Source organism: Lepisma saccharinum, chromosome 21 (genome assembly GCF_977018435.1).
Source record: "Lepisma saccharinum chromosome 21, izLepSacc3.1, whole genome shotgun sequence".
NCBI classification, from domain to species: Eukaryota; Metazoa; Arthropoda; class Insecta; order Zygentoma; family Lepismatidae; genus Lepisma; species Lepisma saccharinum.
This window is the reverse complement of record NC_139249.1, coordinates 54,784,691-54,798,380: the sequence shown is the minus strand read 5'-3', so window position 1 is coordinate 54,798,380 and position 13,690 is coordinate 54,784,691. Positions and strand designations below refer to the sequence as shown.

General features: G+C 38.8%; 1 protein-coding gene across 3 annotated transcripts in view; it reads right to left on the bottom strand.

The window, feature by feature from the left end:
• Nucleotides 1–13,690, bottom strand: part of neur (E3 ubiquitin-protein ligase neur) — a 237,738-nt gene that overhangs the window by 75,033 nt on the left and 149,015 nt on the right. Inside the window, exon 1 of one of the 3 annotated variants that reach the window (XM_083142967.1) lies at nt 2,673–2,883. The exons of the other annotated variants lie outside the window; for them this stretch is intronic. Within the exon in view, the coding sequence (XP_082999093.1) occupies nt 2,673–2,817 (145 nt within the window). The 5' untranslated portion in view covers nt 2,818–2,883. Of the gene's footprint in view, nt 1–2,672; nt 2,884–13,690 lie in introns of those variants that run through there. 3 annotated transcript variants of the gene reach the window in all.

Genomic DNA, 13,690 nt, shown 5'->3' with positions numbered 1-13,690 from the left:
GTCGAATTATGGAATGGAATCCCCATATTTAGCACTTTCCTATTCTTGATCCACTGCAAGATGAAATTAATGTACACAAAACCTCACGACTTCTGAGAAATACTTCCTCTCCTGTGTGTTCTGGTGTTACCTTGCCAATATATTGGTCGTAGTTGTAAAGCTTATAATACGTATAAGGTCTCACAATTTCTTTAATAATATTTTCAGAGAGTACGCTAAAAGACAAAGTTCTGCGTCTGAAGTTATTGGGGAAAATTGTTGTCTCCACCTTAAGAGAGATCTCACTTGTGTCAGATGTACAATTTCATCACCAATAAGTGTATTATTATTCATTATGACAGGAAACTGAATGTAAGATCAATATCGTGATACTGGCAGCAGTGAATCATCCATGTAAGAGAAGCTCATGCTATCCGAGCACTGAGAGTTCCTCATACTCTCAATGCTCGGACAGAATGCATTGGAATCCGTAACATCCAGGAAGCGATCAGACATACACAACCTTCATTATGGTGAGATTACATTTATTACTTGAATATGCAGTTCTCGGCGGAAATTAGCAAGGCCAGGAAGGAAGAGCGGGTAGAGAATGTTGCATTCCGGCTGAAAAGGTGCATTGATACGGACAGGAAAATACACTCACATACAAGGACTGATTCTTTGATGGATAGCCTTGTCATGTCTCTTCATCCGTCGGCGTCTTAACAAGACGCCCAGTAAAAAAATCCACATTTCGTACGCATGGACATTTGGTTATTTCGATAATTGATTCTTTTAAGTGAATGGGGGTTACTGTAGAGTGGGATGTATAAATATTACAAGGTAAATTGTCAATCTCTATTTACATTTCCTTCTTTTTGTAATCAAACTTATTGCCTCCCCGATGGTGCAGTGGTAGCGTCGTTGCCTTGTAATCAAGGGATCCCGGGTTCGATACCCGGTGGAAGCACATAGTGGTTCGGATCCCACTTTAAACTGAAGGTCCAGTCTCAATTAGCATTACAGTGAATAACGTGGACATAAAACACCAAATCAATGAACAACAATATAATCGAACTTGTAACTGGTTTCTTAAGGAAAGGAACTGATATGATACTGGTGCAGGGTTGAAAATTGCGTCGTTGACATTTTCTGTACGTTTTTGGACTTGTACGGAGCATGGTGAATGGCAATTTGTCTGGAATTATTGTGCACCTCATTGTACAACTGTGAAAAAAGGGCGAAGGTAAGGAATTGCGAAATCTATTTTTATATATGAACCAAGGAAATAGCCATGATAGCAGCAAGGAAAACGTGCCAAGAATTATGGAGACTGAAGACAAAGACAGAGAGATGTAAAACGGAAATATTTGGAGGGACAACCGATAAGGTGCATTGTGGTACATTCCAAACAACCCAACAAAAGACAGGTAATTGTGAACGTTAGATTTGCTGCTCTTTGTTCTTTCGTGTGAGTTTGGAATATTTTACGTAGCTTTTCTCTGATTTAATCGCGACGATGAGGATGAATGGTCAATTGTTGAAATCGAAGGAACAAACACAATGAAAGGTCCATGCCTCCGCCATGATTTGAACCCAGGATATCTGAATTCGTAGTGCGCTACTCTAGCCATTACCAAACTAATACTTTTAGGTGTCCTAATGAATCTCTGCATGCAAAATTACACATTTGTGCAAAAATTCTCATTATAATCGATATGCACGGAAAGGACAGCACGGAAAACTGTTTATATTGTGAATTGGCTTCGGTGGCACGACTCGTTATCCACCAGTTTTCTACAGAATATGTGCAAACGTGTGGTGAAAATTTCGTGAAACACTAAATGATAAATTTTCATGACTTCGTATGCTAGGGAAATATGTTAGCGTGTAATTTTATTGTTACAGGCAATTTCGGGTAACGATTAATTTTTTTCGGCGTTATCACGATTGTGATAAATAAAAGCTCTACACATTTGATATGATTGATTGATTTGCTTTATTTTATTCCGCTTTTTGTGCCACTTTCGGCTAATTTGTGAAGATGGGGATGAGTGATGACATGATTAAATTTATGCATGGACACTCACAAACATCCATGCCTAGGCCGGGATTCGAACCTGGGACCCCTGGTGCTAACCACTCTGCCACGGGGGCCCTACACATTTGGAATACGAAACAACACTGGTGGTTAGTTCAGTTACATTTTCTGCATAACGTGAAAACAAGAGCCAGTCAACGAGAATTGATGTTATAGAACGTCTGCTGTTTCGTAAAAATGCCATGGCAATTTGGCAAACATTTCGGAAGCGGACTGGGTGTTGCGCTCCACATGCGTTCTTGTGCCTGTTACTTCGCGTGTTTTTCTGTCGAATTAGACCAATTCCGACAACGAAGCTGGATGCACATACAATTGGTGAGGGCACTCGCAAATGAACACCCAGGACGCCGATGGGACTCGAACCTGGAACCGAAGATCGTGAGTCCAGCACCCAACGCGCTCAGTCACCAAGGCGGTTGCACATGCATTCGTATGATACTCACTTAAATCAATAATATACCTGAATCACGTACACAATTTCCCGCACACGCACGGCAATATAAATCGGTGCTTGGAAATGGGCACTCGTCCAACTCACCAACGAACTCGACCAAAACAAACATGCAAACTGAACAGAAGAAACGATACCAACCTAGACCCATTCTCCTTTTGAACTTCTTGAGCACTTTCATCTTGCTCCTCAAAGGGGCCAAAAGATCATCGACGCACTGGGTAAGATGAGGCTGTCCCCTGTCTCTACTCCCCTGCTCGTACCCGGCCCCGCTGGAAACCCCCATCCACACTGTGGTCCCAGCACTGGAAACACCCGCGAACGCCACAAAAACCCTTTCCGCGCTCCGCTCTCTGGCAAACTGAAGTGGCCCGCACGTTCGTGCAGGCAGCTGGGCGGAGCGACGGACGTCATCGCTAGCCAATCCATGTGCCGCCGTTTTCCACGCCTCCGAATGGATAAGGTTTTGCTGGATGCACGTGAACAAAAAATTTGGCTTTCAGGGCAAAAACAACAATTACAGTATCGGTAGGATCTGACTATCCAAACGAGTTGGGCCAGTGGTTATGATAAAAGGACGTAGTCGAGGGTCCCTGGGTTCGATTCCCAGGGACCTTCGGATGTTGAGGTCGACATTTCCCGTCGATATCAAGAATTAGGTGGCCTTGGTGGTGATCGCCCTTTCCTGAGAATATCACCCTCCAGTGGTGTAGAGCCTCCTCGATGGCGTAGTGGTAAAGCCGTCGCCTTGTATTCAGGGAGTCCCGGGTTCGAAACCGGCGAATACACATGCCGCTTCCCTGGCGGAGTGGTTAACACATCGCGCAGCGACGCCAGTGGTCCGGGTTCGAATCCCGGCATGGGCATACATGTTTGTGAGTGTCCATTAATCAATTTCATCATATCACTCATCCCCATCTTGGCAAATCAATCAATTAATCAACCGGTAAATACACATTGCAAAGTGGATTGCATCCAACTTTAAAATGTAGGCCCAGTTCAGATTTGCCTAAATTAAACAATATGTCGCCAATTAACATGAGGGTCCTTAAAATTAAGTGATCATAGAAATGAGATGTGACAGAGTTTGTGTCTCGTCTTGTGTGGTTGGTGTGTCTCGAAATATACATCATATGTAACAATTACAGCGTGTCACTTCACAAATTGTCACACCGCATGTCGACGATACGAGCCGTCGAAAAAAAAAAAATCCCCCTGAATGTATGCAACCACGTAGAGCAGGATCACACCTGCCACTAATGGATCAAAATTTCAAGGTTTATTCTAAAATAAAGAATTTTGAAAAATCAAAATTTTGATTTTGGAAATATTTTTGATGACAAACTTTAAACTCAAAAATATAAAAGCAGCCTACTAAGTAGAATGTGTGATTTGTATAATACGGTTTCAATTAATAACCAGAGCTTAGATTTATCATTGCCATTTAAAATATATAAAAAATGATTGCAATCAGAATGACGACAACAAATACATTGTAATCATTTCGTTATCACTATTATTTTCCATTGTAGTATTCTACAATTATATCTATAGGTATTTAATATATGTAATTATTGCACAAGTCTTTGTTATTGTATGGTGAAAAACAAGTGAAACATCCATATTGTATAATTTGATTATTTGTGATTACATAGGCCTAATTGATTACTTGTATTATCGGTTAATGTATTTATTAATGTAATGTTTATATATTTGGTAATTGTGTTGTTTTCTTTATGTTTCTTCTGTGTAAACCAATCTGCCGTCTGAAATTGGAGGTTTACCTTTGTTGAGGGCAGTAACTAAATTAATAAATAAATGAAACCAGTTGTATTATGATATGGTAATTGATTGATCTGGTGTTTTAAGTCCACTTTATGCACAGTAAGGCTAATCGAGACTGAACCTACAGATTAAAGTGGGATCCGAACCACTATGTGCCTCCACCGGGTATCGAACCCGGGACCCCTTGATTACAAGGCGAGACGGTACCACTGCGCCATCGGGAAGGCCCATGACATGGTAATGTTTTATTGTACAATGATATTGCGAGCTCACCAAATTTAACCAAAATCTTAAACATGAGGCGGAATTTGTGCAAAAATCTTGATTTGTTGTGGAATGACTCTGGTAATGCGGTACGTAATGCACGGATGTGCGGTGTTCGTTCTGTCATCTACGGAATATTTTATCAGTTCATTCAAACTGTCGCGCGCCGAGATTTCGACTCACAATCTCTCTCCGAACGTTCAGAGTTCGAACACCCGCTAGGAATGGACGCTTACTTATGTGTTCCTTCTTATGTTTCAACTCATTGTGTCATAATGTCATTGACGCGATTAGCTGGTGTGTGGTATCCACATTATAGAAGATGCGTCAAAGTGTTGATAACTTCATTTTTAAGAACGACACATTAAAATTGTGTCACAAGAACCTGTTCTAGTAATACAAAAAAGGTCTCATGAATCCTGTGATCTATAATTTTCAACCTTCCATAAACTGCTTATCTGTCAATTATGTTTGCGAATTTCAGTAGAAAATTAAATAATAATAAAAAAAATAGTACTTCAAAGGGATTCGTACCCTTATGCACAGCAATGAAATTAAATTTGTACCCTTTCACAGCAATACATTTACGTCAAAAAAGTCAAGTGGAACACTATTTTAACAGAACTTTACGTTCGTTTTTGTCGCTAGCAGTTTCTAAATGGAGCAATATTTTCAAATAAAGAAAAGTAACAGTTTGCCTTGGCAAAAAGCAAAGTGTGTTCTCAGTCCACTTTATACACAAATAGGCTGATCATAACTACAGTTTAAATTGGGATCCGAAGCACTATTACATTCTCCCAATAATTTGCCTAGGTTTTGAGGTATTGAAGTCGTGTGTGTTTGCTAACTACGGAAGAGTTTAGAATGACTGGACTATATACTGAGTGACGTCATTTGAATGATCGACCTTCCTTATTATGTCTAGATTGCACAGCAATTTTCTGTTTACAGTTACTGGTGTTGATATAATGAACAGGGAATATATCATTAGTAGTTTATGAACTTTAATGTATTGCTGAAGTCAAAAAAATTATGTGTGTGTGTCTCGCCACATTTTAGTAACTGCCTAATTTTGTCTATTTCTTGGACAAATCTGTTGTTTTCCATTCACCTAAACTGAAAGAAAATTGCTTCACAGTAGCGTTTACCATATTAAGTCGAATCTCAGAGTACCTACATTTTTTTCCTAAGAAAAAAGATAACTTCATGAAAGAACCTAGCAGTTCTCTCCTAGATACGAGTTCTCTGGAAATATATACTTTATACGTATTAATATCACAGGTTCGAGGAATGCACAAATAATGAAGAGGCAGCCTATATTAATCCACATATCATCTCTTCCGTGAGAGCTGGAGAATGTCTTGGATCCGACTACTTGCAAATGAAACACCCCCCCCCCCCGCTCGAATCGAAGGAAACGAGGGCATCGATCGGGCGGAGAGAGACCCAGCAGGGGGTAGGTAGACAGCACCATCTTGCACTTTATCCCTGGAGCAAGAACTAGGTCAACGATTATTGCAACCCCCTGCCTGAAAATCCAACCGAGCCGGAAGGGAGAAGAATTTCATACGGTGAACGTTCGCTAACAACGTTCCATTTCTGACAATCAACTTCAGCTTGAGATTACACAAGAGGATAATATTTATATCAAGTGTTAAGCAGAGCAGAAGCGCAATGAAATAGCCAGGGTTGTTAAGGGTCCAGCAATGAAAAAAAAAATCAATTCCGGTCCAGGAGATAAAATCAGCAACCGTAAATTGGTTCTGGACCGTAAAGAATTTCAATTTGGTCTAGGAACATTTTTTACGGATAAGTTTAAATAGGGTCAAAGTTCCGTATTGAAATGAAACAATACGCAACTTGGACCAAATTTAAATTGTGCGAGGAAAAAGGTTCCGGTCCTGTTACGGAACCCAATAAATCCCCTTAAAATTTATGGACTCCTGGATCTTTTAACAAGCTCAGGGTTGTTAAAGACCCAGGGATTGTAAATAAATACAATTTCCGTCCGGGAGAGAAAATCAGCAAGTGTAAATGGGTTTGGCCTGTAAAGAACCTTTTTATGTTTAATGTATTAAAAATTGGCCAAAAAACCTTATTTCGGAATGAATTTAAATATGGCCCAGGAACCTTTCTTTCCGGACCATATTTAAATAGGCTACGGTCCAAGAACCTTTTTTCAATTAAACAATACGCAACTTGGTCCGAATTTAAATTGTGCAAGAAGAAAGGTTCCGATCCTGTTGCGGAACCCAATAGAACCCATTAGAATTTATGGATTCGTGTACCTTTAACAACCTTGGAAATAGCACCGTTCCTAATTTTTTGCAATCTACAAGGAGGGCTGGAGGTTGATTATCTCTTAAAAATGCAAATCAAACAGAACATTCAAAGTTGCGAGTAGCTAAATTGAAGGGATTAACACAATAAGGGCCTATCCCACTCTCCTCTGAAAAGTCAATTATATTCGGAACATCTCCAGCGTGCACGCGAGTATGGCTAGGAAGATGGTTAACGATAGGTGCTGGGTTGTGATGACGTCAGCAGCTCATTTGTTGATTGGTGGCTTCGGGAGTTACGACTCGGTGTCTTCTTTTGGTAAGGGTCTTTCTTTCCTGTGACTATTTGCTGGCGATTACCAATACGCTCAACTCTAATGAAGCTACAAAATATTTATCTGCAACCAACTAACTTCGACAAAAAATTAAATATACATAAACTATTAAGGAGTGACCCTTTCTGAAGATACCTAAGTGTCGATCTCTCTTCCACGCAATGCACACTAGATTGCATTTTTGCAGAATAACGAGGCTCTGGCGCCTGGACTTATATCCTTTGTGGCGCTTGTGTTGTGTCCTGACCATGTATGTTTGTGATTGTCCTTTCAACAATTTAATCTTATCACCATTCATCTTCATCTTCGAGATTATCAAAAGTGGCAGAAAAGCAAAGTAAAATACAGCAAATCAATGAACTCAATGCTCAGATTCGGAGCAACTCCAGCGAAACAGATATCATTAATCAGGATATAAGGCAGCGTTGCTGGCGATGACAAAGCATAGGGTCCGAGACGCAACACATCAACGCTCTCAAGGCTTGCAAATGGATCTTGTTGCTCGCAGAGGAAATGTTTCCATCGCCTGCTTGGCATGTTTCCTGTAGGAGGGCGACACGCTCGAAAACGGAACTCCACGCCCCATCCTCGCTATAGAATTATAAAATAGCACTCAGACAGCGGAATAACTGTTTCCGATGCCATTCCGAATGAAAGGATGGTCTCATGGGGACAGGAGGTAAGCTTGCAGAGCGCGACGACAGTAAAAGGCACACCCTTAACAAGTTGGGTGGTCAGCGAACGCCAAGAAAAAGGTTAAAGTCAACCTTCTCTACTCCCTTAGCTAGATATTTTGGAGTCCTAAGCAGGATTGTGGTCCCCCACCCGCGCACTACCAAGCACCGCCATTTGAAGTGCATCCTTCGGTACTTTCTTCATATGCCATGGTTTGTAATATTTACATCCTACAAATTTTGAAATGAGGATCTACAGAAAAACTCATTAAAAATAATATAGGTTATATTTAAAGATTTGTAGTTTGCATTTCTGATTTAAAAAGTTTACCATATTTAAGAATATTTCAGTTATGTCTTAGTGTCTGGAGAACATTTTTCAAAAAGTATTATTACTATAACTTTGGGAAACAGAAAATTCCAGAAACGTGTTACCAGAATATAAGCCTGCAAGTAAAAGAAGAAAAAGGTTAAGAATAATAATTAAAATTAATAACATATTCAGTGTGCAGTATGTCCTCACTAGAAAAGAACTGTAATTTAAAACTATTCAACTTTGATTGAAAAAAAAATAATATCGTTACAAATATGTATTACACATTACTAGAGGTAAAATTCACACAATATTTAGAAGACTCGACATATCTCAGAAAGAAAATAATTATAATTTAACTTTTCTTTCTTTCAATGAAGCAAAATCGTCAACAAGGGTCAAGTAACACCTTGTATGTTTTCCTTTTCCCCTACCTCTGACAAGTGTAAATTTCTCGGTCCCACATTCTGACTTTGTTGTTTTTAAAAAAGAAACGCTTTGAATGGCGCCACAGGCTCCAGTCCCCCTAGCTTAATCCTTATTACGGGCTTGACCTTCTTCACCAGTGTATCATCAACTGTAAACTATTCGAAAATGTTAATTCTTTGCACAGCACACAGGTAAGAGTGCATTTAAATGACAATCTTTGAATCTTTATTTATTTATTTTCCGATCTGTGTCTGGTGTTGCGATCAGATTAAATTGAAGATAATATTTTGGTTGACCCCTGGACGTTAGTTGAGTTTCTCAAATCACATGAAGAAGTTATCTTCATTTTGCCAATCACAAATTTTGATAGATTCAACAGACACTGTGAGGATATCTTCCGAAGTAAATGCTGCAGATCGTTTCTTGCGCATTTCCAATTTTTGGCCATCACATTCACAAGCTTTCTTCAGGTGATCTATTCCAGAGATCGTCTTGGTTCATTTCAGACTCTTTGGAGTATTATTTTCAAAGTGGACTCAACAGAGAAAATTTGCTTCACTTCATTCATCAAGTACTGTGAGAAATATATATGAATGACCACGTTTTCTGCATTGAACCTTCGTAACCAAATTCATTTATTCAATAAATCAAGCATTTAACCTAGTAAATCGTGTAAGTTAACTTCATTCAATTATCCTATGCATAAAAGCCAACGCCATTCTAATTAATGCCCTCTAGAACATTTATCACTTAATGTGTTTATTGCACTTCAAATCACGGCCTGTCTCTCCTATTGTTAGGATCCATGAATTTTAAGGAATGTACATGGACGTTGCAGAATTTTTAAAGGGATTTGAGGACGGTCACTGATATAAAATTCATGACGTAGTAATCACAGAAATTTTATGGCAATTATATTGATAACTTCACTATATACACTATATAGCCAAAAGTCACTGGACACCCAAGTGAACGTGGTGGTAGTGTCATGGTCTGGGGCTGTTTTACTGGTTTGGGCTCGGGCCATTAGTTTTGGTCAATGGCAACATGAACAGTGTTTATGAGGACATTTTAGACAATAGCATGCTTGCTCATACTGTGGCAACAGTTTGGAATGGGCCCTTTTCTCTATCAATAAGATAATGCCCCTGTCCATAAAGCAGGGTCCATTGCATCGTGGTTTGAGGACAGGTTATGTGCTTAGCTGGCCCGTTCAAAGGCCCCGACTGGAACCCCATAGAACATCTTTGGGATGAACTGAAGCGTCGGTTGCGCGCAAGACCTCCTCGACCAAAAACCACTCAGGAACTACAGGACGAATGGGATAAAAATCCACCAGCAATATACCAGAACTTAGTGGAAAGCCTGCCCGGAAGAATAAATTCTGTAATAATAGCGAAGGGACGTCCGACATCTTATTAGTTACCTGGCTGGTGTCTTTGGAATGAACAGCACTGGGTGTCCGGTGACTTTTGGCTATATAGTGCAGTATTATATTCTTGTGGTGAAACTTCTATTCGATACACCAGACGGGTATCTGGCCCTTTTTTTTATTATTATTATTATTATACAGATTTCAAATCATTGTTACATTCTGTTACAATTTTATCCACCTCAATCAGGTGATAAGGGTGCTGACCCTATACTAGCTATATCCCTCTCAGTTATTATTCTGAAATTCTAATTAATTTAGTTATTTCCTTCATCGACTATCATAAATAGCATTTTGCTTCTTTTCTGCATTCAATGAACGAGAAAAATTCGGGAGGGAAGGAGAGGAGGGGTTCCACCGATTCGATGTGCAGCATACGGATGAACAATTTAATATGGACTACAGAAGAATTTGATTTGCACAACAACTCATACCCATTCCTTGTCAGCAGCGCCCTAAACTTCAACACATTGGATTCGGAAAATCATACCCTTCAATCAATGGTAAGAAACAAAGTGAAGCTCCTACCACGTTAAATGCCATGACAGGCCACCATATATGTGTAGAATTTCTGTTCTGCAAAACGCAGACATGACTCATGAATGAAGAGCTGTCTAGCAGTTCGAAGTTTTGAAACGGATCCCCGTGGCCATGAGAGTGAGCACAGCCAGAACAGACACTAACCACGCCTGCGTGACGATTCTTTTGTGAATCATTTCGGCGGTAAAAGTTACGGGTCAGAATCACTTTAATTTCACGGTGTCATGGTCGAGTTTCCTTCCTTCATTCACGTTAACATCCTGACAATGAAGTTAGTTAGTAACGTAGCAAGCAAAATGTGACGACATGGACACAGAAACAATAAAGCAAGGTTACTTCAGACAAGTCGAAATGTATGAATGAAAAGATGATCTGCTATAACATCTACAAACAATGACTACTGAATTTGTGATACAAAAAATTGGAGAGCTATAATGCTCACAATATAACTTATTTTTCTTAGTGGCGAGAGCAAGGACACTGCAGCGAAAGGCAAGTACTGTACAGTGGCGGCGATACTGACTTTTAAGCCCCTGAAGAATTCAGTAAGTGGACCCTATAGAAATCTAGTTTCATAGTTTTTCCCTGTAGTTTTCAGTGCGTAAAGTTCTTTCACGTACAAAAATCTTAGGAGAATTCAATTCTTATGATACCGTTAATGTGTAGGAAATCGAATGGCACATTATTATAATATTATTATTAACTTAACCATACTCTGATGAATACTGCAAAATTACTACGATAGAAACTTGTACTTGTGCTAGGGAGGAGAGACTCTTGCAACACTACCTGCACTAAAAAAGCTTTTTTGCCACACGTTAAATAAATAGAAGAGATTAATGAAATATGCATAGTGTTTCACAGATGTAAATTTGAATGTGAAAGTTCCTCTTTATGGAGGGGTCTCGGGTTCGATACCTGGTGGAGGCACATGGTGGTTCGGATCCCACTTCAAACTGTAGGCCAAATCCCGATTAGCCTTACTGTGCATAAAGTGGACTTAAAATACCAAATCAACCTCTTTATGGAAACTTCCAGCGTATCATTTGAAAAATTCATGGCTTTTAAATATTAGAAATTCAACCAACAATGGTTAGAACGAAGTATCGTTAATGACTGTGGAACAAAATCAACCATTTGAGGGGTTCTTATCGCGCCACTGATAGTGCAGAAAGTCAACGAACTGCTTACTGGTCAGGATAGAGGTCATCAGCTACAGTGCTATAGTTGTAGGCTTTGGCCTTCCAAAGTTGTATACGTTAGTAAAATAACCTTTGGTTTTTACCAATTAGGCCAGAACTCCGTATGCTTATAAAGGAGGTGGCTATCACTCGGTGCTCTATTTCATCAGTAACTGACGTTATTTTTTTTTTTTCATTTTATAGAAAAGTTGAGTCAAACAGAATGTATATGCTACTAAAACTACCTGGACAAGTCATTGTCCAATCTTGGAAATCCTAGTGCACAATTGGCCTATATAAACGACCAATGGGTATAATTTATATCTTATATCAATCTAGCATTTTTTCCCTCGTATTTCTAGTATTTACTGAAATATCGACAGGTGATGTGGTGTGGACTGTTCAGTCACAGAGACAGAGGTTCGACTATGCTGCTATTTGGTATGATTTCGTTTTCCGCAATTTCATCATGGTTTATTGGAGATTAAAATTCTTTGCAATTGTTCTTTTGTTCTTTGTGTTTTGCTGCAGAAACGTGCATCTCTTTCAAGAAATGCATTGGCAATAAATTAAACCATACATGGAGGCACAACAATTATCGAATATATAACAACAGCATTTTGCAATAATTATATTTAGTTTTTATCTAAGGCAACTGATTTCTCATTAACTTGTATTTATTAGGTGTGTCAGCTTACTTTCACCATTTTAGCTTATTGATCCGTTTACAGTAATTACTCGAGTACGAAACGGATGCACAAACTGATAATTGACGTGTCGCGTCAAATTTGCGTTTCACTGCTCTTGCGAACGAAATGCAGTTTTGTTAATTTAGTAACTTATATTATTGCTGTCTTGCTACTTACGTTAAATATTAGATTGTTTGGAAAATATAAACATTTAATGCAGTTGCAAAATACATAAAAAGATAACAGAGCACAAAATTTTATGATCATTAGTGCAGATCATGTGCTTAACGTAAAAAACAACAAAGAGCCACTATTGCTATTATAAAACTGGACTCACGTTTGTAGCAACTGGTGTTGGCTCTTTCTTCCCACCGTAATATCTAGAAGATACCTTACCTAAAAGAAAGAAAATGACATATATAAGAATATTAAAACACGCATTAGCTCAAATACATTTTAGGGTACTAATCAGCAAAAGTTGCGACGGTCGTGTGCGTCTGTCTGTCCATCCGTGTCAACTGTCGATATCTCGGACATTACAAGATATATAGCCTATACAAACGTACATACATAAACATTTTCAAATGTCCATTGAACATTGTAGGATTTGTCCAGTTCTTGTGTTTATTATTCTATTGTAAAATTAATGCAAAATGTTTACTAAAAAGAAAAGAAGAGCTTTGGATTCGCCAAACCTTCCCCTTACATAAGGCCAATGGAACTCACCCTATGCCGGTTTTTTTGCGATTATATACCTTGAAATGATACATGCATTTATACCGTAATAGTCCAAATTTTCAACAAAATCTAAATACAGAGGAAGAGTTCATGTTGAGAAGCGTAGCTGTATGGAGCACTGTCCCCGGATTCAATGTTTTGCGTAGCAAAGTGTTGTTGTTAAATACATTTATGCATTTGTTGCTCTATGTACAAAGAAGAATATCATAAAATTTCATATTTCCATATCAATGTTTTCTTGCACAGTTCTGTAATCTTATTCTGACTTTATTTTTAATTAAAAACAATACAAGTTAGTAATAGGGTGACCAGACGTCTCGTTTTTCATCCATAAGTCTCGGAGTCCATGTTTAAAACCCAGAAGGGAAATACGTAATGTTTTCTGAGTAATTTGATTTTGGCATTGGAATTATCTCATAACGTATAACAAATCGTAAGGTCAAATTGCTTTTCGTGTACGATTAAGATATGGACTGTGGAATGCCTCCGTTGTATTTAAC